The sequence below is a fragment of the Alligator mississippiensis genome, chromosome 2 (genome assembly GCF_030867095.1).
Source record: "Alligator mississippiensis isolate rAllMis1 chromosome 2, rAllMis1, whole genome shotgun sequence".
Classification (NCBI taxonomy): Eukaryota; Metazoa; Chordata; order Crocodylia; family Alligatoridae; genus Alligator; species Alligator mississippiensis.
This window is the reverse complement of record NC_081825.1, coordinates 36,452,995-36,480,459: the sequence shown is the minus strand read 5'-3', so window position 1 is coordinate 36,480,459 and position 27,465 is coordinate 36,452,995. Positions and strand designations below refer to the sequence as shown.

The 27,465-nt window shown below is 41.5% G+C and overlaps 1 protein-coding gene across 3 annotated transcripts in view; it reads right to left on the bottom strand.

The window, feature by feature from the left end:
- Window positions 1–5,875: 5,875 nt before the first annotated feature.
- The window catches only part of SLIT2 (slit guidance ligand 2), a 464,358-nt gene continuing 442,768 nt past the window's right edge, over window positions 5,876–27,465 (bottom strand). Inside the window, exons 30-37 of one of the 3 annotated variants that reach the window (XM_059721607.1) lie at window positions 26,960–27,097; window positions 26,627–26,867; window positions 26,125–26,255; window positions 16,034–16,188; window positions 10,650–10,938; window positions 7,166–7,316; window positions 6,729–6,817; window positions 5,876–6,077 (exon numbers count right to left, since the gene is read on the bottom strand). In XM_059721607.1, the coding sequence (XP_059577590.1) occupies window positions 5,978–6,077; window positions 6,729–6,817; window positions 7,166–7,316; window positions 10,650–10,938; window positions 16,034–16,188; window positions 26,125–26,255; window positions 26,627–26,867; window positions 26,960–27,097 (1,294 nt within the window). In that variant the 3' untranslated portion in view covers window positions 5,876–5,977. Of the gene's footprint in view, window positions 6,078–6,728; window positions 6,818–7,165; window positions 7,378–10,649; window positions 10,939–16,033; window positions 16,189–26,124; window positions 26,256–26,626; window positions 26,868–26,959; window positions 27,098–27,465 lie in introns of all 3 variants that reach the window. The other 2 variants (XM_059721606.1, XM_059721608.1) reach the window with 2 other exon arrangements.

Genomic DNA, 27,465 nt, shown 5'->3' with positions numbered 1-27,465 from the left:
TCTCACAAGTAACTGGTTTCTTCCCCAAACACGATTTCTACCTCAGTTCTTTTCACGTGACCCAGATCCTACTCATCTCTGCAATGAATCATTCTCAAGCCTGACAGACGTACTTCTAACTTTTCCCTCTAAACTTCCTCATTTATTATATTCTGTTAGATTCATTACGGCGTTCCTTCAGGTTAGATTGACTGTGCTGGATTTGCTCTTGTTCAGAAAAGCTGTGCAGTCAGTCTCTTCCAAGATAAACAGATAGCCTTCACTCATTTTTTTTTTTTTGTCAATTTGTTGCATCAAAATATTTTGATACAAAATTATGTGGATTGTCATTAGTTGTAGGATCTAACAGACATCCCACAGATATTTCTTACTGGTCAAAGCCATCCCAATATAAATACCCCATCATAAAACTCTTCATGCATTATCAAGATGCAAGAAAACAGCTGCTGTTTGTAGTTTGTTTGTTTTTTCTCATGGTCTCAGGCACACGGCCTTGCAAAGCCATATAGATTGGTTTTGAAATCAACCCACCATTGTTACTTTAGCAGAGATTAGAAAGAAACTCATTCTTTTTGGCTGGTTCAAGTCCTGCCATGGATACATTCATAACTCCCCCACTAATCTCTGCATTTAAAAATTTTCAGTGTTCAGTATATATTTTTAGTAAAGACTTAATAAAAGAAATCATCATGTTGAAGTCGGTTGTTAATAAGGACAGTACCTTCTTCCATGCCCAACGACCTTGTCATCATCTGTGAGTTGAATACTAGGATGTGTGCACTAGGCAATACAAATTAAATAAAAAAGTGATATCTCTTTTTCCTTTACAGGATTTAAGAGAGGCTTAAAACTATGGTGAGTTCCATTTTCTGGGTTCAAAATGAAGCCTTTGAAAAATCAATTTTTATTGGCTGGGGGCACAGATAGAAACTGTAGGTTTCTTGAGGATAAATCTAAAGAGTGAGTTAGTGATAATATCTTAGTTATAACAGCGATAATAGATATCTTTGTGATAATAGTTATTATCTTAGTGATAACAATATTGCACTGAAATAGAAATATAATTGCAAAGTCTAACTCCTAAAGAGCAGAAATACCGTTTTGAGAAAATGCCCCCAGTATGACCAGATGCAAGTCTACTGAAAAGAAGGTAGCAGCATGGGTACGAACCTAAACACAGCAGTAATAAAAACATATACATTTTTAAAGATCAACTCCCTAAATTAATTGAAGTATATTGTAATATGCCTCAAGTATCTGAATGTGCAACTCAGCTATGACAAACTTGCTTTAAAGTTTTCTGTGAATAAGTACCCTACTTGTTGAAGCTTGTAATAGCTGTTTTTTCCCTTAGCATACTAACTCTGCAAAATGCAGAGCACTTCACAGGCTGTGAAGAAGATAACAAAATGAACTATGAAGTATGCATATTAGCATTATTCCAGATCATTGCAGTGTTTGTAATTTTTTTTTTTTATTCCAGGCTCCAGTGCAGTTCTATGATTTGTATTTAGATCATAGTGGGCACGGTGAGATGACTATGGACTTTTGTTTCCCCAGGGACAATTAGCAGCAGCACACCTTGTGCCACTTTACTTGACCCTGGGGAATGCCCATGCCATGCGTGCTCTGACGCATGGCAATTACCCTGAGTGAGGTAGGGAAGGCTGGGACCAGCACTAGGTTGGATTCAGCATCCTTACCTGGGATCCAGGGGGCCTCCTGGGACTGTAACCATGGCAGGAAACCTGCCTGGCACTGGAGCATGGCTTTGGCTGGCCAAGCTCTGGTTTTGGGCCGCCCTGCCTTTTTTTTTTTTTTTTTTTTTTTTTTTGAGTGGGTTTTTTTGACTTGGGATTTCCTGGGGTCAACCATCCCTCCCCCCTGCACTGCAGAGTAGTAGGACAAGGAATGCCTGCATGTGCGGTGCCGCAGATGGGTCTGTGGTGTCACGTACTGCATGTCTGCACTCACCTTGACATGGCCAGCAGGTGCATCTACACGTGCACTTTATTGCTTGGCAGTAAAGTGTCACCATCTATACACATGCCAGTATTAGGGTACAGTAAATTAATTAACTCCACTGTAGGATAGTGCTGTCCCCCCTGTCACCTTCTACATGGGGATAGCACATGTGGAGGGCGACAGGGGCTGGCTGGGGCACTAGGGTGCCGAAGTGTGCAGGCTGCCTGCTACCTCGCCCCGTTCTTTCAGCACCCTCATGCTGCAGCCAGCCCCTCTGCCACCCAACACTATCATCCAGAGCCTGAGGCTGACCCCCTGGGCTCCCCTGCCAGCCCAGGGCTGCTCTGCCCCGGCTCAAACATCTGCATGTGTGCGGTCCCAGGCACACATGCAGACGCTGCACCCGGGATTAGCTGACCAGGTGTAAACTGCACCAGAGTTCATCACATCACCTTAAAAGACGTGTAGATGCACCCAGCGGGCAATAACATGGAACTGCTCAGAAAATTTTCTAAGTTGCATTAATGCTTACTACAATCTAAATATAACATGTGCTAAGTATAATGTATAACAAGACCCATCGGTTCTGCAGATGTCTTTACTTTTTCTACATCAATTTCAAATTCTCTGTCTTCAAACTCATGGCTGTACATAAACGAGTGCATTTTCAACTCTCATCATATTGTTTTCCAATCATTTTTTGACCTATGTGTGGAGTTGTGTCTCCCACTCTTGCCAGATGGGCAGTGGGACCTCACTATGGCAACATGGGCCTCCTGGCAGCAGCACCAAGCCTCCCCGGCCCACTTTGTCCTGCCATGTCATGTTGGATGGTGGATCCTCTGTGGGGAGGGCAGCAGGGCAGGGAGCCCTGAGCCCATGGCCTTCAGCCCACATGTGCCAACCATGGGCTCTGTTCCAGTCATGCCGCCCATCGGGGGAGGAGGCGGGGAGATGGGCTCTATGCTTTGCTGGGGTTCAGGCACTGCTGAGCAGACAGGGGGCTTCAGACCTGGGTCCCTGGCCCCATAGCTCTGGCAGATGGGGGTCCCCTCTGGCAGGGCTGGGAGGCAGAGCAGGGTATGGCTGGGGAGTGATGGGCACCAGCAGGGCCAGGGGGCTGTGGGTGAGGAGTGAAGGGCACTGGCAGGGCCAGGGGGCTGGAGGTTGGGAGTAAGTGGCACCAGCAGGACTGGGGGGCTGTGGCTTGGGAGTGAGGCGCAATGGCATGGACAGGGCACTGGCATATCAGAGTGCTCAGCACCACAAAGCAGTGGCGGGGGACACCTGCAGCTGGACTTGCATCCTGATGAGCAAGGGGGCAGGGAGAACTCCAACTTTCCAGGGTAAAAAACCCAAAATTGAACGCCAAAATTTTTAAGTATTTAGAATTACTTTTATTATAGTGATTGAGGCACTGGTAGGCTTCCAAATTGCTTTAAAATTGTAAATATATCAAGAAAACATTGTGGCCAACTGATACTTTTATATTTATATATATGAGTGGTGTTTCATTTTAACTGTGGAAAAATGCAGATTTTGGGGTTTTTAATCAGAGAATTTGCAACAATTTTTTTTTTTTTTTTATCAGAAAATGTGCAATTTTTAAGCAGAGAAAACCACGATCCCTGTTATCACACAGGTAGAATAGCTGACTACTTGTTTACTTAGAAAACCTAGTAATTGCAGGAAAAGCCACAGGCCAGAACCTATTTCACTAGATGGTCAGACAAGTTCCAAAATACATCCCAGACAACAGATACATGGCATTCCCAAACATTAAACAAACAACTTGAGTTTCAGAAACATTAGTCTGTCCAACTGTCCAACAATTCAAAGGAAAAGACAAAGAAAAACAAACTATAAAGAATCAACAAAGTAGTCTCTCAAATGTTACAATTGATTTGCCATTCCTATGCTCCATAAAATATAAGGGAGAAGTGAAGTTTTATTGTCTTATAATATATTTACAAGTTTTTTGTTAATCTTGCTTTAAATTTTGCCACTGTAGTAGATTTGGTGCTTTTCTGTTCAACTTATAGCTAGGCCAAGATTTTCCTAAAGACACATGATCTGCACTACTCACATTTTCAGTCGATACCACTTTTAGTGCTGAGGCTGTAAAAATTGCATGGAAATTTCTCTATTAGCTTGTCAGAAATTCATAGGCTAGAACTGGGGTATTTTTAGTTTTCCCAAATATTCTTTGCAACTACAGATATTTAGTTAAAGGCTGTAAGACAAGTTAAAATTCTCAAAAGAATACAAAGAAGATCTATTAATGAAGTAAATATCTGTTTAATTTACAAACATCAGTAGCATTACTGATATCAGTCCAAATAAGACGAAGCACACTGAATTACACATGTACATCTAACTTTTTTTTGTAAAAAATAAAATGAAATTGAAAAAAAAATCTGCATTTTACAGGGTACCCTGGGTTTGAATGAAAGAAGAACAAAACCCACTATTAATTGTTACCAATCCTACATTGTAATTTAGCAGCAACATGTTAACATGGGGAACATTAGGGCAATAAAGTAGTTTTATTATCTGGAAAAAGTCACAGTTCTTGAAAGTACAGCCTTTTTTTCTTTTTTCTTATTTTAGAAAAGGTAAGGAGCTCAAAGGGAATATTAATTTGTGGAGGTCTACTTTCTAGTGTCATTTTCTACACACCATTTTACTGTATATATAGGGAAAATTTACTTCTAAACAATTGCCATCTAGTGTAAAGACATTTCCTCTCATACATTAAAAGTTCTTGGGAGGTGTCCTGAATGTTTGCTCAACATGAAAATTGCAGGCTTATCACTTTCAGTTTCAGATTCAGTGACACCAAGTGGTCAGATGCTAAGGAAAAAATAAAGAATCGGACCAAAAACGTTTACCCCAAGATGACATGCTATGTTAGTTCTATTGCAAAAATCCTGATTTTAAGTCTTTAAAAAAACCAAAATACAAAAATACCAGGACAAATATAAATTAATATATATTAAAGCATTGAAAAACAGTAAAAGGGATGGCCTAAAAAGGTTAAGTACAATGTACTTCAATACAATAAATATTTCTCAATGAAACTGAATACTGTATAAAGTTGTTTAGAACTCATAGAAACAGAAATTCATATTATTACTAATTTATCCATCAATAATCTATTTTATCATCCCATAACATTTATATTACAAAAAAATTAATACTGGAAAAAAGGCAGAAAGACACTTTTTGTATGCTTCTTTTGCTAACATGCTGACAAACGTGTACACCACCAGGAGATTTTAGGATTAGAGTACATTTTCACACCTTAAACTCTCCCATCTATTATGTGAACCCCCATCTTCCCAAGATGGTCAATAATTTTGCCACACAAAATGCATCACATACATCTGTTATAGCTGTATAATCTGATTTCTTTCACTCATAACTCTTCATCATCCATAGGTAAGTGATTGCTATGGTCTGTCAAGACAATATAATATGTTGATAAGAAAGTGAAAAGGCAAGCCTCTTGTTCTGGTCAACTGTTCATCAATGAGCTTTAGGTTGAAAGTCACATGTGTATAATGTTAGTGTATCTTCAGCATGTTATAAAGAAGAATCCGTGTTAAAAGCAGTTAAGTTTGCCATCACTGTTTCAATGTTACCAGGTCCTTTTTTTTCTTCAAAGCTCCTCTTGATTATAAGAAGTCTCAGTTCAAGCACTTGAATCTTTTTTCAAATGAAGAAAAAGTCTTTATTCCCATAATAAAAAATAAGTCTGTTCTGTATTTTACAATATATTTCAAATATTTCCACTATGAAGCATTAATTAGTCCGACACAGTCAATAAGTATACAACATTTTCAAAAGACAAGTGTGACGGGGGCACATTTAGGAGGGGCAATTTGTACAGCCACACTTTACCACTTTCTCCACCTCGTCCACAAATGAGGACCCATCAGTGCATTCAAAAGAGTATTTCCGTCTCTTGCTCCTTAGTGGTCCACAGCACTGCCCATTTGAACATCCTCCTTTACATTCTAGTCTCGATACCTTCTTGGTCGTCTGGCACGCAGCGTACCCTTGCTGCTTTTGGTAGTAATCTCTGATTCGTTCCCCTCGACAAGAGACTTCTGTAAAAAAACATAACAAAACAAATATGACATACACAAGTCACAGAATGACTCACAATACAGAGTTCACCAAGAAAATGTAAAATATCTATATGTAACTGCTTTTTTAATGTTTGACTTTCATCTTGTATAAGAAAAGCAACCGTTTTGTGAAATGGTATTTCATTAATGCTGAATTTTATTTCTTCATTCTGCTATTTTCTGTGAAGTTTATACCAGGTATGTAAACCATAAATACAATGTTATTACAATGACAAGAAAATTGAAGCTTAGATCATTTTTTTATTATTACAAACATACACATCTTCTGTTCCTATTCTGCTTGCAGCTGGCTCTATTTACCATAGGGAACTGTTTTACAGAGCATGCAGTTTAATTTATTAGACATGGAGTTTAATATTATTCAATCTGTTATTTAATACAAGTTACATTCCACTAACTTCATAAATTACTGAGGTATAAAACCAACTAAAAACGAGACATCTATTAAAAGTTCTACCATAATATCCCTCTATTCTAGTCACATTGATGCACAATACAAAATAAATGCCAGCTGGGGTAAAGGAGAGAGAGGGAGGGGGAAAGCTCTGATAGACAAAGGAAAAAAGAAAAAGGTAGGGGGAAAAGTCATCCTGTTTTTATCCATCTCACCTGCATAATTCGCTGTGATAAATCAGTTGAAGCTGAGAGGTCAAAAGTAGAGTTTGTGATAAAACTAGGAGCAGAATCATTGGATTTGGCTTCTCAGTTGCAGAAGGCAGAGAAACAATAAATACAGAAAGATACAGCAGGTAAAAGGTAATAGTTATATATAGGGAAAATGTGCTTCTGAATAAAGGGAAAAAAAAAGAGAGAAATGTTTTCACAGCAAAATACTTGATGAAAAAAATCTAAGTATAAATATTTAAATTCATGGGCAAACAGGTTAGGCTTCTTCTCTCACTGAGACAAGCCTTTTATAGTATATTTACAAAAAACCCCCCATGAGTGGATTGTAGGGGAAAAAAAAGATTGGCAATGGTTTGATCGTTCATGTTTAAAAAGGACTTTTTCTAACATGAAATATCAGAATATGTTGAATGGCTTACCTTTATCACAGCTGTCCCCTGTGTATCCGCTGCTGCATTCGCAATATGGTTTCCCAAGGCCTGAAAGCCTACATTTGCCATGTTTACACCTGATGGACTGGCAGGGGTTAAACAGCATTTCCTCTTCATCACAGAGGACTCCCCCATGTCCCTGCAGGCATTTACAACTGTATGAAAATGCATTGATTGGCAAGCAGGTACCATGCACACATCTACAGAGAAAACAAGGCCAAGAGAATAAAAATAAATTATTCATCAAAGTTTAAGCTAAGCAACATTAACTACAAATACTTTGGATTGTGCTCAAAAACAGATTGCTTATAGACTTTTTAATGCACTTTTCAGTGAGATGCACTGAAGTAGTGTATAAAAGTTTTTTTATGAGTGGTTTGGAAAACATTGCTGTACAGGATACTATTCTCCTATTGCCAGAAAACAGCCACTGTAGATGTGTTATGGAAGACTTGTACAGGTCACAATTATTAAATCCAACATATTTCACCTGCTTTAATTTTAAGTGAGAGTGAAGTGTGCAAGGAATACAAAATCAGGACCTAAATATACAAAGTCTTTAGCATTAAACATGAAAAGACAAGAGAGAATGATACTTGCCCATATTTTGTGTACTTCAAAGGTATTGTTTCACAGGGTCCTCATTCCTGAGAGTTTGGCTTCCCAGAATGAGACAAGTCAGAATCTCCCAAGCTCAGTTTTCTGATCTTTTCAAGTGGCAGATTGGTAGCTGAGCACAAAGTCTCCCAATTTCCCCATGTACTGTTCATCTCAACCTCAGGTATTATAATCTACCAGCCAGTTCCTTACAGCACAACTAGTCAGTGCTGCCTATTTCAAGATATGTCTATATCTTGAAATAGGTACTAAGACTGCAGGATAAACTAAGACTGGCACAGGTACTAAGACTGCAACTGTCTGCTTGCAGATTAGATAAACCTTTTCCAGTGGACTTGTGGTATACTGAATTTTGCTTAAGGTAAAAAGGCTCTGAGTTGAGCTGTATGCCAGGATTCCTGTGTACATGAACACATTTCAAATCACATTAATTAATGCATTGTAAGCCTCAGGAGTTCCTTGGAATAAGATCCATTCCCTCTTTAATTTGGTGGTACAAGGTCAATGGTTTTATTCCTAGGAAAAAAAACCCTTATTTCCTGTAACATTTTTCTTGCTAGACAGGTTTCCTTTATATATACTGCTTCCCTGGGAGACAATTTTAGTGACAGCTCATGGATGAGGTTGAAAGCAATCTCAGATGTCTAACTCACAGTTACTCAAATGTTTCTCCTCCCCATGTCATGTGGCCTAACATGGATGGACTACTCTAATGTTTCTTCTCCCTATATCATGTGGTCTTAGAAAAACTGAAAAAATACACCTGTTGGAGTCTTTGAATATGCATTTTTCACCAAAAAAAGTTTCAATCTGAAAATTCTGTCCCAGTCTACAAATCGGTGGAATATGAGTAATTACTTTTCTCCACGTTCACAACTCTGATCCTCCACAAGCAATTTAGCATGGTGAGCATAAAGGGGTGATAGAAAAGTACTGCTGAAGAGGACATTGCCACCAATTGTATAATGCCTCTTTCTAACACCCACTTCTGGCTGTATGTGATCAATCTTTGGCTTTTGGGTTGCTGGCTTTTTGCTGAATTTGGTTCTTTGGCAGAAACAACTCACTGTCCAAGTTACATCTGTTCTATTATTCATTGATACCTTGCCATGCTTTACAAAGCCAGTCTTTGATGTCATATCTATCGAGACAACTGGTGGTTAGTTAACAGGTTCAATTTGGAGGGTGGCTGGATCTATTCCAATATCAAATTTCAGCATCTAGCACAGGCTTGACCCCAACAGATGCATTAAACATTTCAAGCCTACTTCAAATCATGCCACAGGTCACAGCATACCTACTGTGAAACATCTATACTTTTCTAAGCTGTTCAGTGGACTGGGTCCAGCATCTATAGGAGATTCCCTGCAACTCCAGAATAAGGACCATTGTTGACAGCTTTGCTTCTTATGCACAACGGATTCCTAAACCTTTAGGGTAAAATTCATTGGTACAGGGCATTCTTCGGAGCTGCTCCGAGATTGTGGAAAAATGCCCGCAGGAACTCTAGACTATTACAAACCTTTTGTATTCAAAATACAAAATTAAAAGCTTCAACTTGGCTTTCTCAAACAAATTTGTATAAGCACGTAAAGTTCAAAACACAACAAAACCCTACTAAAAACATAAATTGTACTCACATAAATCTCCCTCTGTGGGGGTGGATGGAAGGGGAAAAAAGAACTACACAAATCCAGCGTTAGCCACAGAGTTTACTGTGCTACTTACAGATGCTCAAATACAAAAGTGATGGGGAAGGTATAAAAAACTATGTAGAAGAGAAATGTTTGCGGAAGCTGCTGAGAGGGTTTACCTATGCAAAGTTTAAGGGGTGACATCTTCACATTATGTGAAGCAGACCTGCTTAGGTGTGATTGAGGATAAAACTGTATTTCAAGCACCGGGGGTGCTTCCTTCTTATGATTTCAAGAAAAGTGAAATCTCAAAAAATAAACCCTATGAACAAGAAAGTAGACATGGGCTCTATACTAAATGCTGAAAAACCTCTAAGTTGTGCAAATATAAACTTTGGAGTACTGAAACCTTCAGATGTCATTACAAAACATCAAAAGAAAATCTTCTTAGCAGTAACTTCGAGTGAAACCCAAGATAAAGCTACTGGATTTCAAAGGAATTTGGTGGTAGTCTGAAATACTGAAAATGAATCAAAGAAGAAACACTCACAAACTTCTTTTGTTAGGCAGGCTATGGCATAGAAAAACCAGTAGTAGTGGTTGGAAAAGTCTGCTCTGCCAGAAGGGCTGCTTGGCTAATCGTGGTCAGGACAGCTGTGGGGAAAAGGCAATGACAAATTGTGGTGCTGAACACTTCGAGAGAGTTAAATTTCAGATCTGCCTTGTGCTGGGAGTTCATGAGCCAAGAATGAGAATGTTATTATAGCCTGTATCGTATCTAGCAGGAATATGCAACTAAAAAGCAAACAAAACGATAACCCTTGTTTTACCATCATTGCTATCTTCTGGCTTAATAACGTGTTTTCCAGCTGAGTCCGGGGACAATATAGTAACTATATGCATACAAGTAACTACTAGTTCATGGTAGATAATAATTAAATGAAATATATATTTTTCCTGAAATATTCTAAAAAAATTATGAAGATATGGATGCCTATTGCATCCATGACCCCTCACTTTCTATAGTTTTAGAGCTTCCAGGAAGGCTTAAGTGGTATATAGTACAACTGTCAGACCTTTCGTACTGGGAAGTTTCACTCATTAAGAACAATACTTCAGTGATCCAATATGGGAATCGGTGTTACTCTCATGTGCACAATACATTTATATCTTGCTGAAAAAATTGTTAAATTATAGTTCTATTTTGAAAAAAGACATACTTATTTCCAAGACAAGGGTCATTGGCTTGCTGATCGCAAAGGGGTCCAGTCCATCCTCCTTCACACTCGCAGGTAAAGCCTGATTGGCTGGTAACATGACAGGTTCCATGCCCACACACTTTCTTGTGGCAGGGTTCACAACCTGGAAGAATTCCCACTTGCAGTGGCACATTTCTGAAGTCCTGAAGTTCACTATTGATGTACAGATTACGGATGCAGCCATGGAAGCTGGTGCCATTCTGGCCTGGGGACTGGCGTAGAGCTGCAATGTTATTTTTCATAGGCATGCCTAGAAAATAGTCATCAATTAATCAATGCATCAAATGGTACCATTTTCTATTTTTTACTTTTTAAAATATATTTACAAATATCCCAATTAACCATCCATGAACATGGAACCTAGAATTATCAGAGAAAGACTCTAGAGACAACATCTGGACCCATACATTAGAGGTGCACTGATACATCAGTTCAATATCAGATCAGGACCGATATAAAGAAAACTGGAGGTATTGGAAATCAGCTTCATGCGGATGATAATTTGGCCAATAAATGCACATGTGTGCATGCAGTGCAGCACATTACATAGGTGGCAAGAAGCAGAGCCCAGCAGGGTGGAGAGCTGCATGCAGCTGGTAGGTCCACTGTGGTGGAAGGGAAGGGGAGAGGGAAAGAGTGTGGGGGGCAGATCAAAGCATCCCACACTGAGGGAGGGAGGGAGTGGGACAGGGGTGGATGCTGCCCTGATGAGGCAGAGTGGGGGGATGGAGTTGTGGCTTGTCTGGGGGGCACAGGGGGTGCAGCTCCTGCCGTTACGCACACCCTTGGAGGGCATGGGGGGGCATGTGCCCCCAGATCTGCACAGGGAGAGGCGGGGTGGGTGGGTTGAAGCTGGGGCTCCACCGGGCTCTTCTCAGCAAGGCCTGGACTCAGGGTGGGCAGCGGTGACAGTGGCATTGAAAGGGGGCTATGAGGGGGGCTGCAGGTACCCCAAATTTTGCCATAGTTCCCCCTCCCAGCACTGCCACCACACGCCCCAAGCCCAGCTCCCACTGAGAAGAGCCCAGTGCAGCTCCAGCTGCAGCCCACCCACCCTGCCCTGCACATATCTGTGGGCACCCCCTCCCCCCCGTGCCCTCCTGGGGTGCAAGCAGCAGTGGGAGTTGCCCCCCCTCCCCCACCTCCCAGATGAGCCACAGCTTCTTCCTGTACTCTGCTCTGGCTGGGCAGTCTGCCCCTGCCCCACTCCCTCCTTCACAACAGAGGGAGTTAATCTGCCACCCCACACCCTTTCTTTCTCCCTTCCCCTTCCACCACAATCAGTTTATCAGCTGCATGCAGCTGTATTCGAAATTGGATTGGTATTGGCAGATATGCCTCCTTAAAAATAGGCTATCGGTATCAGCCCCCAAATTCTTTATCGGTGCACCCCTACCAGACATGATTTTAAGATTCAGATTAGACACTGACAAAACACACAAAGATAATTCTGTGAACAGTTCATTCATGAAAAGGTGACAATTTTATGAGATAAGCTTGTCTCACAGCTGAAGAATTCAGAAGCAAGCAAACTGGAATCAGAAAACAGGTCTCTCTCAGATTATGATTATACCTTAAGGCCACCATTTTAGATATGGATTTAAGTTCTGCAATCCATATAGGAAAACATTTGAAAGGGCTTGGAGTCTGAGATTTTACTTTTATCCCACTTCTATTAGAGACAGGATGACCTAAATTGAACTCAAACTTTAAATGGGTAACTGACACTTACATGGTTAAGTTAGGTACTCAAGTGGCATTTTGGGCTACTTATGCAGACTTTGGATCCTCCTTCCCCTGGGAAGCGATGTAGTTGGGTAGGTCACAAAATGGAGAATGAGAGACTCTTGCCATGTTTTAACCCAACAGCTAAATTAGTTTAGTGTTTAGGGCACTTACGCATGAAAAAGGAGAGACAAGTTCTAAAGACCCCTCACTTACACAGGTTTGAACATAGGTCATATTTCTGGGAAGTGGAGGATGTAACAGCTAGACTCCACACAGAATATCCTATCTTAAGAGCCCCTGTCTTATCTCAGCTCCTTACTAATGTCAGTTGGGAGAGGAGGCGAAAACAATACTTTAGCTGCACTAAAGAAAGGAATACAAGAATGTATCACTTCATACCAGAAGACAGATAACGTGCTTCCCCCATGTCTGTTTAATATTATGTATAGGTATTGCCCCTCAAGATTTGAGCTGTGATGCCCATTAGAAGCAAGAACTTCTTTCAGGCCAAGTGAATAGCCTCAATTGCTAAATATTTACATATAGCAAATTATTTGTTCAGTGCTACATGGTCTGAAACTACAAAACGTTCAGAAGAGTGCCCCTGCCTTGTTTGGATGCATCCATCCATCAAAGGTTTAGAAGAATGTGGTGGATTTCAAGTGTCTGTCCACTATTTCTAACACTATTTTCAAACAAACTTCTTCCTTTAGGTTCACATTGAGACTGATATGTCATCCTCAGTTAGCACTGAAGAGGGAGAAATTTTAACTGCATATAAAATAATGTATAAATGACCTACATATGATTCTCATTGAAGTTTCTTGGATGAAGCCAAAAGCATGTACTGCCATGATACATCACAGAATTTTGTTCTTGAAGAAGGCATGTTTTTTAAGAAAGATGGTACCTATAACCTTAAAGACTAGAAACTTCCATAGAAGCTATGGAGTGAATAAAAATAAGTCTCATGATTCTGAGGCCTCATATGAAAAATAAACTGTAGAACTGAGCAAGCAGCCTTAGTGACCTTCTTGAGACCAGATGGAATTCAGTCCAGAATGCTGGTGGAGCTAGCTAAGAAAAGTCAGAGAACTGGGAATAATATTCATAAACTCTTACATGGCAGGTAAAGTTCCAGAAGACTGAAGGGCTAATATAATGCCCATCTTTAAAACAAAACAAAAGAGGGGAAATTATTAACCACCCAGCATAACTTCCATGCTTGGGAAGGTACTAAAGCAGGGATGGGCAAAATACACCAGGCTTCCACCAGGGCAGCCCTCACCAGGCTCCCACCAGTGCCCACAACCTGGCCAGTCTGTGCAGCTTCCAACACGGTAGAAGCCAGGTGCTGCTCTGCTCCCCCCCCCTCCAGCAGTGGCTCCTGATCTTGCCCCTGTCACAATGGGCAAGTGGGTAGGCACTTTCAGCCAGGTGGCTCCTGCCCCAGCACACAGACTCTGACTCCAGCTTTCAGCTGCCTTCCAGTGGAAGGCAGAGCTGAAGCTGGAGCCCCATGTGCTGGGGCAGGAGCTGCCTGGCTGAAGCTGCTCATCTATCCACCTCCTGGGAGTGGCATAGCATGGTGTGACAGGGGCAGGAACAAAAGCCAATGCTGCAGGCAGGGGACACAGAGCAGCACCCAGCTGGCTGCAGCTGTGCCAAGAACAGCCCTGCCAGAAGCTATTCCTGCCCCACCATGCTGCTCTGAACGGGCATCTTCAGCCAGGTGTCTCCTGCTCCAGCACATAGGGCTCCAGCTTCAGCCCCCAGCCACCTTCCTGGCAGAGGCAGGGGCTTGAGCAGGAGCAGGAGCTGCCCTGAAGGGGGGGGGGGGGAGGGGGGGGAGAACTGAACAGCACCTACCTGGGCAGAGCTGTGGGTCCCAGCGGGACCACAATGTGAGCAGGCAAGGCTCAGCCCCATGCACAGCATCACAAGGGCAGCTGTGGACTGCACCATCCAGATGAGCTCTGTTGCAATGTGCCCCTCACCCATGTGCCCCCTACCCCTGCTCACTACCATCGCCCACGGCAGGCTCCCGAGACCTAGTGCCCAGGCAGCCCCACCCCGCTCACGCACACATCCCCACACCCCTCTCCACACACAACCCATAGCCCCTTCAGAGGGCAGGGGCATATAGGGAGCAGGCTCCAGGCCAGAGCTATTACCGCCTGGTGACCTGGCCCCATGATCCCAGTTTCACCCATCCCTCCCACTCCTGAATACTGATCCACATCTGCCCACAGCCCCACCCCTGTACTTAAGTAAATTATAAAACAATTTTGTAATTATCTGGAGGATGATGGGGCATTCACAACTAGCTAAAATATTTAAAAACCAATCATGCCAAACACATGTTCAGTCTTTTCTTCACAGAGTAACCAGTATGGGACCAAGTTGGGCATAAAATACCTAGACTTTACTAAGCACCATGAACAACATTCCATTCTCATACAGGAGCTGGAAAATGTAGGCTAAGCAGGATTACCATTAGGTGGTTATATATACTGTAATTGGCTGAATAACCATAAGCAAGAGTAACTATAAATATTTACTGTCAGGCTGGCAGGAGGTCTAAGTGGGGGTTTCACCATGATCTTTTCTGCATCTAGTGCTGCTTCAAGTTTTTAATCAGTGACTTGGATACAAGGATAAAAAACACATTAGTCAAATTCTTATTTATCCAGATCAATTTGAATGTTAATTCTATCCACCAAGGTGTTTATATCCTGTCCCTGTTTTGTGTTGCCTGTAAATTTGATCATAGATGACAAAATGAAATTGAACAGGTACAACTGTAAGGTACAGCACAGGCAAGAAAAATAAGAAGTTTAAATACAGAACATGGGATAACTGGCTTGGCAGTAACATTGCCGAAAAAGATCTGGGTGTTGTATTACAGCACACCAGAGTTTGAGGTCTCAACAGCAGCAAATGGGGGATGTTTCTGGAGAGGCTTCACCATCACATTTCTGGGTTTGGAATGTGTGAGTGGGAGCAGGTGGGTGGGGAGTGCTCAGAAATGCCTTTTGCAGACATACTTCTCCCACAGTGTAGATTTATTTATCCTCAACTATAAGCTTTTTAGACCAGACACTGTAGGTACTCCACTCCCTTGCATACTGTCAACTTGTATATACACACAGTGTAAAGCAGATATAAAGCTCTATCAAACAAGGATGGAAGTATTTTTAAATCCATTTACATAGCCACAAATGACTATTCAGTAGGCGAAGCAGTAATCAAGTTCTTTGTCTCTTGCCCTTGTTTGTCTATAGAATGCTATGCACTTCTTTAGCCCTGTGTAAAAAACCAAATAAAAATAAAATTGTATAATATATCATTTCTCCCTATTGATAGGGAACAACAGCTAAAATCTACTAGAGAGTATCTGGTTCTTCATCTAAAACCTTTCTTGTAAAAGTACTTGATTCACTTTTAGACTGTCACAGACACATTGCACTCAAAATTGAAACTACTGAGATTAACTGATTGAGCTTCATGTTTGGGAATTAATTAAACAAAGTGAGCTTTTACTGTGCTTTATTAGCGCAACAACATAAGTACATTTGCTAAAACATATATAATAGTAAATTAAATTGTTCTCCTACCTCCTACATAAAGTGGAGAGTCAAAATTCAAAGTAGATTGCTTAGACAAGTTGGTAATGATCTTGGGGCTTCCTCCATCAATAGAGAGAGACAGAATCTGATCCATGGCTAGCAGCTCCACTATGTGAAAATTCCCGTCATTGATTGTCTCAACACTGCAACACAAACAGCAATACTAATTTGAAAACTGTAGAAACTTTGGTCATGCTTTCCATGTTCTTTTGTCTTTTAAACAGGATATAGTTTCGGAACAGAACTTCTTCAGAAATGGCCAGTAGATTTCAAGTAAAAAGGTGCACCTATTCCTCACAGTTAATTCATTGTCTTACTGTTTCTGTAGTACACTGTAATTGCAACTATAATATGTGGCATATCAAAGAACATATTTTGGTCTGAAGTATTCCCAAAATAATTTGTAACTCTACAAATACAGCTTCCTAAGACATTTGGGACACCAACAGGAAGAAGGGAAATTCTAACCAAGTGTTAAACTCTATTGTCACTAAAAAGTTCCAACACAACATGAGTTGCCATGCAGATGAGTAGTACCAGTGGTCTAATATCTTAATTGAAACAAAATTGTGCTACCTAGCAGTCAATTTATTTATCTTGAAAATAATAATAAAAAACCTGAGTTCACCCCAGTGACACCTGAATCTGTACTTCTAAGCAATTTGGGGCTGAGGTTAAATCTACCTCTAGGATTTACAGACATGCTTCCCACCTTCATATCACACTGAGACAGATCCACTGGTGCTAGCAACAGCATAGTTACCAGTGTGGACTAGATACAGCTGATTTTTATATTTTTCTCCTACTTAATACAGTGATCACTGGAAAAAGTGTTTCTGCATGCCTGATTTCACTATTACTCTTTGCTTGCTACCAAAATAGTGCTAATCCAGTGGCCAGCAGAAAAGGAAGTGAACACACAGCCAGAGAACCATGCTCTAGCACTCCCCCTGGCTTCTGGCCTGAGCCACTGCAGGCATGTGGCTGCATTTCCTGAATCAAAGATAATGTGGGTTCACTTGTTTCAATTTAATCTGCGCAGTTTAGATTAACCTGCAAAGACTGAATTGATTCAGCCTCAGGCTTTTTGACTGTCTGTACCTAACCCTAAGGACCTCTGTATACCACCCACAAATGGTTAGTGAAATGCTTTAACCAGACTGAAAAATATGATAAGGAAATTCAGTGACTGAGGCATTCCAACACTGAGAGCAGATGCTGGCCACTGTTTGCAGTTTAGGAAGCCCCCCAGTCTTTAATGAGTTTCTTGCCATTTGAGCTATTGTATTGTATGAACGCCAATCCAAGTAAATACTGGATTTGATTAAAGAGGGCTGGGAAGCACAGCCTGACAAACCCCATACTGCAGCTCAGAGAAGAGCTAGGATAAATGGGGAAGCAGACTCAAGAACAGTTGCAGGAAGCACAAATATGTCAAGAAACAATATAATAGAAAGGTTCAGGAATGGAGGCTTGAAGCTGGACATAAAGTCCTGGTCCTGTTGTCCAACCAGGACTCAAATTATTGGCACAATGACAAAGGACCTATGAAGTCATATGCCATGTCAGACCAGTAGACTATAAGGATACCAGCCAGATAGACTGAAAACTAAGCAAATATAACACACAAATCTTCTGAAACCTTGGAAGGCAAGAGAAGCTTTATGTGTTATGCTGTACCCAGATGAACTGGAATTAGAACCATTCCTAGAAGAAGCCAGAGATTGGAAGATGGTGCAGTTAGGGGTTCAGCTAACCAGCAAAAATGGGTACAAGCAGCCAGGTTAGTAGGGGACTTCCAAGATGCTCCAGAGAAGCCAAGAGAAAGATTCATCATATATTAACATCCCCTGGACAAGTGGTAAGACAGGCATAGAGAAAGATCCCACATTGACTTCAGGAGAAAATAAAAGAGGTGGTAGATGCATGTGAAAGCAGGAAATCAACCAAGAATTCCATAGTGAGTGGAGGAGTCCCCTAGTGGCCATGCCAAAACCAGATGGGAGCCTTTGGCGATGCATAGATTTCTGTAAGGTCAATGGCTAGCAAAATTCAATGATTATCTGATGCCCTGGGTGGATGAAATGTTGAAGCGTATTGGACGGGTGTGGTATGTATTGACTCTTGGCTTTACAAAGGGCTCTTGGCAAATACCCCTTAGCTCAGAGGACCAAAGACTGTCTTTGCCACTCTGCGGGGGCTTAATCAATTCCAGCACATGCCATCTGTGTTAAATGGGGCCACCAACTTTTCAGTGACCAATGGGCAGGATACAATGACCACACTGGGAGTATGTGGTCGTGTATATTGATGATGTGATCATATTTACAACCACTTGGGAAGAATACCTCAGAGCCATTCAAGCAAGAACTTCAGAAGGTAAGACTTACAGCCAATCCCAGAAAATGTGTGACTGGGAACAAGGAAATGTATTACCTAGGATTTCAGGTTGGGAAATGGTAGATATGCTCTCTCCCTGAAAAACAAAAAGCAAGTGAGGGTGTTTCTGGGCCTAGCAAATTACTACTGCACGTGCATGCCCTCCTTTTTGGAACTCATGGCACCATTAACAGAACTTATATGGGTGGGTGAGAGCCCCTATAAAAGCATAGTGAATACCAGAAGTGGAGAAATCATTCTGAGATAAAGAGAGCCCTTTGCTGTTCAGCAGCCTGTATGCACCAACTTCTCAAAACCATTCATTGTGCAGACTGATGCCTGAGATGGGACAGTGGCTGTGGTGCTGACCCAAAAGGAGGGTGATGAAGAAAGACTGGTGGTATATAGTAATCTAAAATTAAACCCTCGTGAGAAGGTGTATGTGATGATCAGAAGGGAATGCCCAGCAATCAAGTGAGTCATAGAAACATGAAGATATTACCTGCTCCAGTGGCACTTTACAGTGGTTACAGGTCATAGCTCCCTTCAGTGGCTACAACAGATGAAGACAGATAGTACTATACTTATACACTGGTATTTAAGCTTACAGCCCTATTGCTTTACTATGGAATACCATCCAGGGAGGAAAAATGTGAAAATGATTTTTTTTTTCAAGATGGTACAAGGAAAACGAAGCAGAACTTCAAACACCTGCCTGCCCTGCAACAGAAAAAAGCCAGGGGGATATGTAACAGGCAACCTCACCCTGTTACTGAACATAGGGGAAAGAGAGAGACGGAGAGGAAGAGACAAGAGGGTCTGAGAAGTGAGAGAGAGATAGAGGCTAGGAAAGGAGGGCCAGTCTCTTTAAAGATGCAACAGTGGGTAGTGTAATGGCTCACAGATTTAGTGATTAGTGGCTCATTCACAGGTGCCTGGAGTTGAGCCCCAGGAGAGGGAGAAGATACACCTGGATACCTAAACCCCAACCACAGGACCAGAAAGGGGGGAGGGAAGAGCATCTGAGAGGGACTGGAGTCAGAGTCTGTGGAGAAAGGTGGGGGAAGCTGCAGCTTGGAGTTCATGAAGCAGGAGCATGGCAACCTACCTGCAGGGAAACAGAGAGAGACACACACACTTCCTAGGAAGGAAAAGCAACCTACTGGTGAGGCTTTACTGCCCAGAGAGAGAGACTATCATTGGAAAGAATACTACTTTTTATTTCCATTTGTTTGTGCATCTTACCAGAAGCTGGGACTTTCTGTTGCTAAGTGGACACGTAGCTCTTTTTTTGTTTGTTTGTTTTCTTTGTTTATGAACTAAACCCGTGGTTTGGGCTTGGGATAATTGGGCAGGTGGAGGTCCCAGTGGTGCCCTAGGAGGGCTGGAGACAGGGCCTGAGGATCCAGAGCCAGAACAATGCCCGAGAAGGGCAGAGATGGGTCTCAGGCCTAGGAGCCAGGACCAGAACAGTGGACCTTGAGCTAACAGCCCCAGCCAGAGAGAAGGGGTTAAAGCCAGGCTGAGACCCCAACAAAGTTTACAGGTGCAAGGTTTGAAAATCAAGGAAGGAGATACAGAAATGGACCTGAGAGGGAGAATTGCCCACAAGTTCAGGACAGAGGAAGAAGAGGGAGAAGCCCAGCAAACACTATGCCAAGGGAGAGCACCCAATCTCTGCTACTGGCCTCCCGAACTGAAACACATGGCAGATAAGAAAGGAGGTGCAGTGGGGAACAAGGGTTTGTGAACAGGCAGGCACCTCTGGCTCATAAAGGACAGATCGGCAGGCTGTTTTTTTTCGGCTGGTAAAGATCCTGTCACCATCTGCAAAAAATGGGTGTCATTATAGTATACCCATTCTCTACTAAAAATGTGTATATGAAATACTTGAGTGTGTGTGTAAATGTACATTTACTATAGGCAAGGCTAGTGACACTGCCTATTTTTACAATGGCACAACACTTCCCCTCTTCTCACCCTGCTGTCAGTAGCTTATAATTTTGAACAACTTCAACTGCTTGAGCTCAAGTTTCTCATGCTGGCTGTCTGCCTTAAGCTAAAGTCTTCTGGAAAACTTTTGCCAAAAGAGTTTTATTGTTTCTGAAAAGAAGGCTTCAGAAAATACACATTTTTGTCCATGTTTAAAAATTCTGGCACCCTGTTCTTTGAAAGACTAGCTCTGGCATCCCTTAAAGCTTCTGAATGTGGATTTGAAACTTAGCAGGGTGTTGGGTTTGTGTCAGGGACCTGTGATTTGTCATCACATTGAAATTCCAGTCATATTTTCCACGTTATTAGCTTCTGAAAAGTGTCAGTTGGCTCATCCTCAGCTGCAAGAATTCCCAACGACTACAGTCACATTGGTATGCTCCAAACCATGGCTGAGCGGGACTTTCCCTTAAGTGGGAGGTCAGGGCTGGTATGGGATGTTCTAGATCTGGTCCAGGAATATGAACTAAGTTCAAGGAAACTCTCTCTTCTTCGACCTCTGTGATTCACTATCAAGATCCAGGTATCATAGAGAAGGAATCTGCTTAATTCATATGCAGCCCCATAAACTGGACCAGAGTCAGGCTTATGGGGCTGGAGGGGAGATGAACAGAGGCAGCAAACTGAGACAAAGATGTGGGTGTGATGAAAATTAGATTGGAGGCTGACAGGGGGAGAAAGGGAAACTGGGCCTTGGAGACAGGATAGAGAAACAGAGGAAGGAAATCAGAAGTGGGTAGGGAGAGTGAGATTAGATTAGATGCCAAGGGGAACCTGAGACTCTGTGCAAAGTGTAGATTGAGGGCCAGTGGGGTGTAAAAAAGGATATGCAAAGAGAGAGAATACAGAACTGAGGAACAGGAAGACAACTGAGACTAGTAAGCAAATTGCTGGCAATATTATTATTATTCATACTATTATAATGCACTATTTTAACTACTTTACTGAAATGTTGTGGGCAAGAGTCACAACTGAAATGTTTCAAATGCCTTTGAAACATTATAATGGGCCAGCTGTGACAATGTACATGGACTTTGAAATAGTCCAAAAAGTAGCTGAAGCATTCCAAAATAGTATCTCTTTAAAATGAGATACTACAGGTTTCCCTCACTTTATGCTGTAAATGCATTCCTGGAAAACGGTGCATAACTCAAATTTGCATAAAGGGAACCCACTTTACAACATAACAAATAGGGATATGTTCCAAGACCTCGACTGTACTGACCCCCAGACTCATTTCTACCACATTTCTGGCCCCTTACCAGCTTCTGCACGGTTCACAATCTCCAGTTTTGTCTCCAGTGTTAGTGAAGTTCTCTTGCATTTCATTGACGGACCAGGAAGAGGGGTATGAGATATGCTAGCGAGATGCTTAGAAGCCATAATGGAGATGGCAACTACAGAAACATGTGTCACAGACAATGAATGAGGAGTACAGATCCACAATGGAGACTATATTTTGGTGTGCATCACCCCCACAATGCAGCTGACTGTGGGTTTGCACCACACCAATAGCATAAGAGTGAATTTACCTTGCATATAATTAATTTTTGGTATAAAAAGGAACATTGCATAGGAGTGAATTCATGCATACAGAACACACAAAAAGCGAGGGAAAGCTGTTACTTTGAAAGGTTTCACTTTGTTATGTGTGTATGGTGACAGGGTCCTGCACTATCCCATAGTGCTCTGCTTGCCTCCCTGCCCTCTGCCATTGGGGGAAGAGAAGGAAAGGAAGTGTCAGAATCCCTCCTGCTTATTGCTCCACTCTGGCACCCTCTGCTTTCCTGTCCCCTCCATTTCCCATTCCCATGGAAGGAGTGCAGCCATGGATCACTGAAGCTTCATAAGAGCATAAGAAATGCCATACTGGGTGAGACCAATAGTTCATATTGCCTAGTATCCCATCTCTGACAATGGCAGGAGAGCACGCTTTAGAGGGAGCTCACAGATGACAAAGGAAACATATCCTACATCTCTTGCAGTGCTTCCTGGCTGGAGAGCTTTGTCTGTATACAGCTATGGCAATTTTATAGTGTTCTAGCTAGGGGGTACCACAGGGACTGTATGTGCATCCCCTACCCAAAGAGAACTTGGAAACATTTCAAAAGTTAATTCTGTTGGCAACCAACATCTTCGAGTGTTGGCTTCAAAACTTCTCTTTCTCTGAAAAACTGAATTGCACAACATAGGGCAATAATTCTTCATTAAATGTATACAATAGATGAGAGGAAGATGCATATTTTTAATATGGGAACAGTTACAGTTGATGGCTCAGATGTTTTAAGCAAACAGGAGTACAACTAATCAGAAATTATATGCAATCTGAGTTTTTGACAGCTTTCCAGAGATACCTGGTAAACTCAATATATATAAAATGAAGGGAAATAACCACTATTACTAGTACAAGGACCAGAACACAGTTTCTTTTTAGAAGTATTCCAGAGAGAATTATGAGATTTTTTTCCCAACTGTACACTCAGAAAAAAAAGTTCCATCCAGTTCTAGCAATCATATTTGTAAAGCTTGCCTTGTTTCTTTGCTAACTTTAAGCCTATTCTTACTAAATTCAGTCAAATGTGCATGTTTCAAATGTAAATATTAGAATTACATTATTATTTCATCAGAACTGTAAACAAAGGGTCATAAAATAAGTCATATCAAAGAACAGAAACAATTTTAAAATGCTCATTGTATATACGTGCTAATTTTTATCTAAAAGAAAACAGTACACTTTATAAAGACAGTTTTTTTTCCATGAAAGGCATATGAATTTATAGTAATTCATCCAAACCAAATTCTCTTGGTTTTATATTACCTAACAGAGCTAACATTATTTCCCCAGGATATACATTTAAGCTTTTGATTCTATATTGCCATTTGAAGGCAATCATTTGTAAAGGTAATTTATTTTAAACAAAATATCCCCATCAGAATGCATAACAGGCACAGCTTCCACAATTTCTATCAAATATCTTGGATTCCACACTGAACATAAACATAGCCATAATGACCATCAATACACCTGGGTGAATACTGCAAAGAGAAGAGCTCATAAGAAATACTTCAAATGTAAATGCATTTGCTTTAGTTGGGCTCACACCCCTTTTGTTCTTCCTTTTTGGAAGCACTAGAGGGGCTGGTTCAAATCCAACTCTGCCTTATGTGTACAATATTAACCTTGTAAATGGCTTTTTCTGCCACTTGCACAACTCAACTTGCCCTTCTGAGGATGCATTCTGATCATGTATACACAGCAGTGATCTCGCTCCCCCAAAAAGGCACATACATTTTAAAGAGTCCCTGAAATATTAGTCTCAGAAAAGCCATGATTAACTTTTCTGTTGACAGGAACACAGAAGAGCTGCTGAAGTTGGGATACATATAGGCTGCTTACAGATATTAAAAAAACCAAAACAAACAAACAGCACTTTATTTTAAACTTGGCGCACTCCTACACCGAGCCCAGTGCATGCTCAGAAGAGGCAGCACATTAGTTGGACCCGGCTCACCCGACATCTGTAGAGATCAAGCACTTTAGTGGGGCCTTTTGGCACTTTTATCTAATAGCTGACTGATTCAGCATTTGATAAAAGTCGCAAAAAGTCCCACTGAAGCAACCAATCTATACAGACACTGCAGAACCAGGTTGAATTAATGCACTGCTTTTTCCAATAAAGCACATTTCTTTTTTTTTCTTTTTTTTTTTTAATGTCTGCAAGCAGTCATAGGTTCAAACTCTCTCTGAGTGAGAAGGGCCTATAACATGTTTTCACCTCTCTGGGCAAGTTCCCTAACCACTAGGCTACAAAGATAAAAGGTGCAAGGGTTCTGTTTTTTCTTCTGTTTTGCGATTTTTGTGACTTACAGAGAGTTACAAGTCTCTTGGGGAAGATGTAGGATCTAAAATTAATATGTTGCCTAAAATGTTATGTATACATCTAAAGTAAGCTACCTTAGTCCTACTGACCTTTTTAAAAGTGGGGCTGGATTTGGGCCAGTGTGTTAGGAAAAGGGCTTTGAAAATCTTATCCAGGATTCCAAGCTGCTGCTTGTTTGCCTGGTCTAAGCAGGGAGAAATTCCCCCTAAGATGATGAATTGGTTTGGTATGGGCCTAACCTAAGAACCAGCTGGGATCTTCACCTTCGCCTGTGAGAATTTTCCACATTGTAGCAGTTGGAATCAAGCAATGACGATATCTCGAGTGCAGGCACTCTTTACTCATGGTACTTTACATAAAGTGCCATGAGTTAGAGATCCAATGTCTCTAACTTGTGGGCGGGGAGCGAGGAAGAGGAGGCTGGAACCAGCCTGCGCCGTCCCAGGCCAGCAGGTGGAGTGCTCCAGCAGCCTCCCAGGATGCTGCTGAACTGCCCCTTTTCTCAGCCTTGCCTCCCCACCCAGGCTCCTGGGCTGTCAGTAAGGGAGGGGGAGGGGAGATGAGAGGGAGTTCCCAGCTGCTGAATGGCCAGAGCTGGTGAGGGAGAGGGCATGAGGAATGGGCCCCCTCACCTTGTGTTCCTCCTCCCCAGGTACCCCGACTGGGGCATTGGAGGGGAATGGGTCAGGCCTCTGAGGTGAGGGGGCTCCATTCCCTCCCCCTACCCCTCAGGTCTGGCCATTCAGCAGCCAGGAATGGCCAGCTTTCTGGGCTGAGCTGGGGGGCAGGGTGGAACGGAGCCAGCCCTGATTTAACATGACACAGCTTCCCCCAATACCTCCGCAGAAGTAGCTGGGGGGGGGGCGGAGGGGCTGTGAGGGGAGGGGCCCCCATTCCCCACCTTCTCCTCCCCAGAGCAGGTCATTCAGCAGCTCTTCCCCCCCCCTCCTCCCAACATCCAGGGGGATGGGGCTGGGCATGTAAAAAATTTAACCGTGTAAAAAATTAACCATGGAGGGAATACTAGTTCTGGTGCTCTGCTTTTGAGTGCCTTAATGTAATACCTGATTTAACCAGGGATAATTCTTCATGCAATCAGGCATTTTAAAAATGTCTGCAGCTCTGCATGTGTGTTGTGACACAGCTGTAACATGGGGCTTTCAGGGGCTGGATTACATCACTTCTGTCTGCACCCCTCTTGGCCTTTTACTTCAACTGGCCAGCTCTATGAATTTGGAGGAAAGATGGGGGCAAAGCACTGCTCCATTAACATTTCTTAGAAATTCAGAATATTATGTTTTTGATGGTATCAACAAAAACAACACCAATGAAAGTGAGAGAAATTGTGTTTAAAACCTAAAAATCCCGTGCAAGATTTGTGCCTAAAGGAGGTGTGCAATGTGCCTCTGTGCAGGTTTGGAGGCAGAGTGGAGGTTTTGTTCAGGGTTGGCCTTAGTCCTCCTTTTCCTCTGGTTGCTCTTGATGGGGAAAGTACCACAAGTAAGGACCATCAGACATGGAGGAAACAGAGAAATTGCATTTTCACTTTTGTCTACACAGATTCACTGCATCTGTGCATTTTTGAATATGCTACAGGCTTGGTAATTCTTTCTGGGGAAAGTAAGAGAAAAGGCTAAGTGTGTGTTCTGATAAAACAGAACTGTAAATATCCTGCTGAAATCTATCTTTTACTAGCTTCAAATTAGGAAAATCTATAGCCTCTATAGAAATTTTTCCTATTCAAATTATTTGCTTCAGTAACAACATTTCAATTTCATAAAGTTTGACATTACATTTTTGTCAAAAAAAATATTCCCTTCAGCTCACCTATAAATGGCAGATGCTGGATACAATCCTGTGTCATAACTGACCCTCACTCGACCACGGTACAATTCCATTGCTATGTGATCTTTGTCACCTTTGTACAGAAGGATGCCACTGTCTTCATCTGTAGCAATCTGGTGAAAAAGTAAATGCATCTAAACATAAATGTGTATTCCAAATAAAACTAAAATGTAAAATGAATTTCATGCTCAGTTGCAATCTTATTAATAATATTTCTTTTTTTTTTCTCTAAAACTCTTAATTATGGGTGAGGAATTTTTTTTTCTACCAGTAATTAAATCAGTTGTAAAGATAATAGACATTTCTCTAAATGGCTCTACGAGCTCTCTATAGGGAAGGTCTAAAGATCAAGTGACCTAATTCAAACTTTTGTTTTACTTATTTTTGTATATAATAACTTTGATCCAAGCTAACTTGCACTTGTGTACAGAAAAGAAAATAACAAAAACTCTAGTTCAGTAAGAGCTATTGTACTCCATCTTACCTGTAGCGTGATATTGGTCTGGGGATGGATCTTGGCTGAAGGAATTTGCAGGTAGGATTCTTTGTTCACAAAGTTTATGCTGACCAGCTTTTCACATTTCTCTCCCTGATATCCTGACAAACACTGACAAATTGGTTCATTTTCTTTTATGATGCACTGGGCTCCATTCTGACACTCATAATTATCACAAGGACTTGTGCGAGGCAGAACCATTGGTGGTGAAAACTCACAAAAGAGGCCACTAAAGATAAATATAAAAGCCAGTACTTTAGAGAAAATCATGTCTAGCCTGAGAAGCATATAAATATTGGTCCTCTCTCAAGTCTCTCTTACCTGTATCCTTCTGGGCAAATACAAGTATATCCATTTACTGCATCAGTGCACTGGGCTCCATTTTTACACTTGTTGTCTTGGCAGTCATCAAAGTCAATATCACAATGCTCACCTATAAATCCAGGTGTGCAGTCACATCTATTAAACAGGAAAGTACAATTGTTAACTCCATGCCTTTTTTAATAAAACGATGCACTTAAGAAATGCCAAAGAATTAATATATTTTTAAATACTTACTACATGCAACTCCAGTTAGTGGAAAAGATAAAAGATCTCTTTTTCTTATTTTCAAATTACATTTCAATAGAAAAGTGGTATTAAAACATAAATTTAGTGAGGTGTTGAAAGACTACATATACGATTAATCATTTTACATGTAGACTCTGATGTGGTAATGAATACAGGTTTGCCTCTTACATTGTGCTCACTGATTTTCTGACGTTGTATCAAATATTCATTGTTTAAATCCTGAGGCCACCCTGAATCACTCTGAAAGTTGTCTCTGG